At 44.3% G+C, this 6,000-nt stretch overlaps 1 protein-coding gene across 1 annotated transcript in view; it reads right to left on the bottom strand.

Moving 5' to 3' along the window:
* Positions 1 to 266: 266 nt before the first annotated feature.
* AMPD1 (adenosine monophosphate deaminase 1) overlaps positions 267 to 6,000 on the bottom strand; it is a 97,896-nt gene continuing 92,162 nt past the window's right edge. The window contains exons 14-15 of the mRNA XM_040337437.1: positions 4,926 to 5,036; positions 267 to 1,465 (exon numbers count right to left, since the gene is read on the bottom strand). Coding sequence (XP_040193371.1) covers positions 1,307 to 1,465; positions 4,926 to 5,036 — 270 coding nt within the window. The 3' untranslated portion in view covers positions 267 to 1,306. The remainder of the gene's footprint in view (positions 1,466 to 4,925; positions 5,037 to 6,000) is intronic.

The following is a 6,000-nucleotide window of genomic DNA, read 5'->3' as shown; positions in this document are numbered from 1 at the left end:
CCTGCAGAAAAACTGATAGTGTGTATGGGGCTTAAGAAAGCAGCATGGTGACATATCATCTGTCTATACAACCTTCAATGTCTCCCTTATTGGTTGTCCTAAAATACAGTACTGTACTGTACAGAGACACCATTGTCCCTTTCATTATACAGTGCAATTTCCATTGTAAAAACAGTACATATATCCGCATTGTTTCCAAACCCAAAAGTATACAGTACTGTAGTACAGTATTTTTTTTATATTTGCCCTGCAGTTGTGGTTGCAGCATTTTTATTTGACTATAAGTTCATGAGTTGTAGGTATTTGTTGGATGGGAGGTGTCATGATACAGGATGTAAGTAGTATTAAAACTACACACAATGCATAATAAAATCTTCACACGATGCAACTGTAGCAGTTAGCATTATTTTCTGTCTGTGGGAAGCCGCTTTTAAAATTTGAGAAAAAAAGTGTAATAAATTACATGATTGAACATGATATGTAAAATGTTCGATACAGTTAAAGTGTTACATAACCCAGTAATATGAAAATAGTTCATCCGCCCCCACCACAGTGCCCACAGCTTCTAAATCTTCTTTTTACATTAAAATACTACCACTATATACCTTTTTGGCTGATCTGGATACCACGGTCACGTGAGAAACTGCAGGGTTTGCCCGAGTGCTGAGTGTTGAGGTAGGAGGAGATTTCCACTACAGCTTGTGTCCTCATGCTGTTATGGGAGGCCGATCATCCATTGACATCCCATCCACTGTGTTCTTTTTTAGTTACTGGGCTTAGAGGAGGAGGGAGGGACTGAGCTGTCATTTAGGATCTGTATACACATTCAAATGTGTGATGTCAATATTATGTGACCTGAAAAGTTCAGCTCAACAGGGAACTGTTCTCTCCAGCAATAGAGACCAAACTGAGCATGTGCAGCTTTACTAACCTGACTGTGTCTTATCTGGCCTTGCCAAGAGTGACCCTGCAGGAGGGGGAAGATCTGTGCATACAGGATCAAACAGCCCTTTTATACAATGCAAAGGATTAACCCCTTAAGTTCCACAGCGAGTATAACAAGCATGCTATTCTGCATATACAGACAGATTTTACTGTTGTGGGTTTAGTAACACTTTAATACAACATCAGTAATATTATACAGTTCAGTGATATGCTAGGACCAGTAAAGCCATTGTTCCATTTCTATTTTGTTTCAAACTCACAAATCATGTATTCCTTAAGGACATGAACTATACAAAAAAGGTATTTCTCTGCATGCGGTTGAAATGTCCTCAGCAATGGGTCAAGAAGGCAACAAAGTTCATTATTCTGCTGTTTTTAGAACTTGGACGATTAGATTGAGCTCATAGCACCAGGTTTCGTATCTGTAGGCCATCCTTATCTGAGCTACATTGGTCTTACGGATATCATTTCCTTGAGGCCCTTCCTTGTGATAGTCTTTACCCAAGAAACGTACCTTTTCCTAGAGAAATAAAATACATGAAACATAATAATATTGCACATAATAAAATTGACTATACTAATCTGTTATACTATCCTAAAGAAAAATTAGACACTGGACATATCTTATGGTTGTATTGTTGAGTCGGATTATTCATATATCAAACGAGACGCATGTCTACAGGCACCAATACCTACTAGGTGCCTTGTCATCTTTGATGGTTCAGTATTTCTCGAAAAATAACTAGGATACCTAGTTCATACCTTATTTTAGTATAGTATAATATAGTACAGCTACACTGCCAGGTAACAGTAACATTTTTGGGAAACAATGAGGCCGATTTACTTACAATGATATTAAACTCTCCGTCTTTTTTAAACACTTTCAGCAGTAAATTTAATCACTTCCTGTGTATGCAGCTTCTTTAATTTGTAATCCTTGTCTATGTTTCTGTTCAAGCTGCTACCATGACGGTTGTCCCTGGTTTCCTGTTTCAAAGTGGCTTTCTCTTGAAGCTTCCTACAGAGCCACCCCTGCATGCAGGCACTAGAGTAGTGTCTGCAGTCTACACTGTGTGCATCAACAGAGACACACAGCATTATAGCTGAGGATGGCAAGGCACTCCTCCTCCCGTCTCCAAGCTAAAAGACTGACTTAAGACTGTCAATAAGACCCCGCATCTCTCCTCCAGGCTGGAAAGCATAAGATCGTGAAAAAAATTCACAGATCCAATGCCTATAAGAACGATCAAGCGGCGGAACTGCCCCTATGATCGTTCTTATGGAGCGCAGGATCGCCGCCGGAAAAAAATTATATCTGAATGATGCCTCTAGCTGCAGGCATCATTCAGATATCACCGCACAAAGTCCAGGACGTCATATGACGTCCACCCAGTATAAGAGATCCCCTTTGTGGATGTCATATGACAGTGTGCGGTATTGTGGTGGTTAAAAAAGCTGGTTGCTTTTACTGTCAAAAAAAAAAAAGAAGCTGGTTGCAGGACTTTTTTTGACGCCCTGCCAGCGCAGCACCCCAGTGTGAAAGCATTCAGGCTTTCACACTGGGATTGCAGCTGAGGCTTTTTTCAGGCGCTTTACAGGCACTATTTTTAGCACTAAAGCGCCTGAAAAATGCCTCCAGAGTGAAACCACTTGCTTACTGGGCACTTAAACCATCCTCCTGCCCAGACCAATGTTCAGCTTTCAGCGCTCTCACTCTTTGAATGACAATTGCACAGTCATACAACACTGTACCCACAAACAGAGCTTGATGGTGGTATTTGATCACCTCTGTGGTTTTTATTTGTTTCTAAAAAAATTTAAAAGACTGAATAGTAAAAAAAATACAAAAGCGTTTTATATTTTGTTATAAAATTTAGCAAACAGGTAATTTTTCTCCTTCATTGATGTACGCTGATGAGGCTGCACTGATGGGCACTGATAGGCTGCACTGATGGGCACCGATATGCTGCCTTGATGGGCACCAATAAGGCGGCACTGGTGGGCACTGATAGGTGGCACTGGTGGGCACTTAGGCCCCATACACACGATAGAATCCATCCGCTGAAAAATCCCAGCGAATGGGTTTCAGCGGATAGATCCTATGGTGTGTACACTCCAGCGGATCTGTTTCCGCGGATATTTATCCCCTGGGATGGATTTCCAGCAGATAAATATTTGATGACATGCTATCAAATCTATCCGCTGGAATCCATCCCAACGGATGGATCCGCTGGTCTGTATAGACTCCCCGGATCCATCCGTCCGAAGGGATCCCCCGCATGCGTCGTAAGGAATCGACGCATGCGTGGAATTCCTTATATGACAGCGTCGCAGACACGTCATCGCCAGAGGATTTCGGCGCGGATTTCAATGCGATGGTGAGTACACTCCATCGCATGGAAATCCGCGCAAATCCTCGAGAGGATTTATCCGTGGAAACGGTCCGCTGGACCGTATTCGCGGATAAATCCTCTCGTGTGTATGGGGCCTAAGAGGTGACACTGAGAGTTGGCACTGGTGGGCACTGAGAAGTGGCACAAATAGGTGGCACTGATAGGTGGCAATGATAGGTGGCAGTGATGGGCACTGATAGATTGCAGTGATGGGCACTGATGGGTGGCAATGATGGGCACTGGTAGGTGACACTGATAGGCAGCACTGTTAGGTGGCACTAATGAGGCACTGATTGCCACCACAAAAGGGCATTGATAGATGGCACTCGTGGGCATTGATAGGTGGCACTGTTTTCCACTGGTGGGCACTGATTTGTGGCACTGTGGGCACTGGCAGGTGGCACTGGCAGGCGTTACTGGTGGGCACAGATGAGGCGGATGTGCCTCTTTCTCTTCGAGACCGATGTCCCTTGCACAAAAGTCGTGATCGTCTTTTTTCTCCACACGCTGTTAGTGTGAGGCGAAAAATAAAAACGATTACCGAGCTTTTGTTTACATCACGTGATCAGCTGTCATTGGCTAAAAACTGATCACATGGTAAGGGGCCGGGGCTCAGTGACTCAATGATCACAGCGCACGCTGCACGCACCCTGCAGGGGGTGCACGGGGAGCTTGCAAAGGGGAGCAGGTCCACCCTGTAGCCGTCATTTAGCTATGGCATGGATCTGAAGGGGTTAATCTGCAGAGATTCCCTCTAACTTCCTGTTTGGCTATGGGGCAGGAAATGAAGGGAAATGAACAGATGGCAAAAAAAAAATTAACAGGGGCTATAACCATTTCATACTCTATCCAAAATGGAAAAAGGCGTGTTGTCTATAGTTCTACTTTAAGCACAAATTTCTGCTAAATTTATGGAGGACAAAGCGGATATAACCATGCCAGTGGTGCAGCAGAAAGCATGCAGCACAGTGATGAAGGTATGTGGTCCAGGCAGTGAGGAAAGGAAGAATTGGGGGCAGGAACAAATAAATCCATCTGTTTATTTTTCTCATCAGCAATCAACAGAAATAAAATTAAGATTCCTTAATATGTACAACGGACACAAGCAAAGGATTGCAGGAGAGTCCTACTACCTACCTGACAGGTGTAGGTGACCATGTCAGTGTCCCTTGTGTCTGCACCATCCCTATCATACTGGCAGCAGTGCGGACACTTTATGGGGGTACCAGACCAATTTGTCTTGCGGCCCAGTCCACCTCATAAGATTGGTGCTGCACTAAATGTGTAGCGCAAGCCGGCGGGGACTCTTTTCATGCTGCCGCCCTGCAAAGTGCTTCCCTAGGCCTGGGCCTTGTTGACCTAGGCCAAGATACAACATTGCTTTTATCATTCTAGAGTATGTATTACAATAATGTCACAAGGGGCAGAGCTTGTACAAAGGATATCAAATGGTAAGTGGTAAACTTTGAAAGTCAACTTTGTAAGTTTTTCAGAACCAGTGTGACTCACTGCCACATTTTATGTTCAAATGTTGTTCACAATATAAAAAGGTTTGGGTATGGCAGATTTAGGGAAAAATGCACTTACCTCATGAGACATACCACACTGCACCACACTGTTCTTGGCTATCTCACACATATCACAGGTGCTAAGCTTGAAGACTTGGGCAGCAATAGCATATTCCTCCATAAGGGGCTCCTGTAGACCAGAACAAACCATGTTCAAATTTGTTTTTTCCTTGGGTTAATTGGATATAAGCACATTAGTCTGTGGCTCTCGTGCGGTAAAGCCACATTGTCGTTTTTCTGCCCCATCCACTCCCCTTGCTCATATAGAGAACACATTGTATCCTATGAACTCATTCACAGGATACAAAGGGCCAGATTCTGAAAGGACTTACGACGGCGCAGCGCCATGTACGCTGTCGTAAGTCCTAATCCGACCCTTCATATCTATGCGCCTGATTCTTAGAATCAGTTACGCATAGATATCCATTAGATCCGACAGGCGTAAGTCTCTTACGCCGTCGGATCTTAACTGCACTTTTTTTTGACCGCTAGGTGGCGCTTCCGTCGAATTCCGCGTTGAGTATGCAAATTAGCTAGATACGCAAATTCCCGAACGTACGCACGGCCGACGCAGTAAAGTTACGACGTTTACGTTAGGCTTTTCCCGGCGTATAGTTGCCCCAGCTATATGAGGCATAAGTGCAGCGTAACAATTTTAAGTATGGCCGTCATTCCCACGTCAAAATTTTAAAAAGTTACGTCGTTTGCGCAAGTCGTCCGTGAATGGGGCTGGACGTCATTTACGTTCACGTTGAAACCAATGACGTCCTTGTGGCGTAATTTGGAGCAATGCACACTGGGAAATTCCACAGGCGGCGCATGTGCCGTTCCGCAAAAATGTCAATCACGTCGGGTCACAGTAGTTTTACATAAAACACGCCCCCCTGATCCAAATTTGAATTAGGCGGGCTTACGCCGGCCGATTTACGCTACGCCGCCGCAACTTACGAAGCAAGTGCTTTGAGAATACAGCACTTGCCCTTCTAAGTTGCAGCGGCGTAACGTAAATGAGATACGCCGCTGGACGTAAATCTGGGCCAAAGTGTTCTGTGAATAGGCAAGAGGAGAGCAGGGTGAATAAACAGCACTTTGAC

Source organism: Rana temporaria, chromosome 2, assembly GCF_905171775.1.
Source record: "Rana temporaria chromosome 2, aRanTem1.1, whole genome shotgun sequence".
In the NCBI taxonomy this organism is placed as follows: domain Eukaryota; kingdom Metazoa; phylum Chordata; class Amphibia; order Anura; family Ranidae; genus Rana; species Rana temporaria.
The sequence above is the reverse complement of the archived record's forward strand: the minus strand, read 5'-3'. Positions and strand labels throughout refer to the sequence as shown.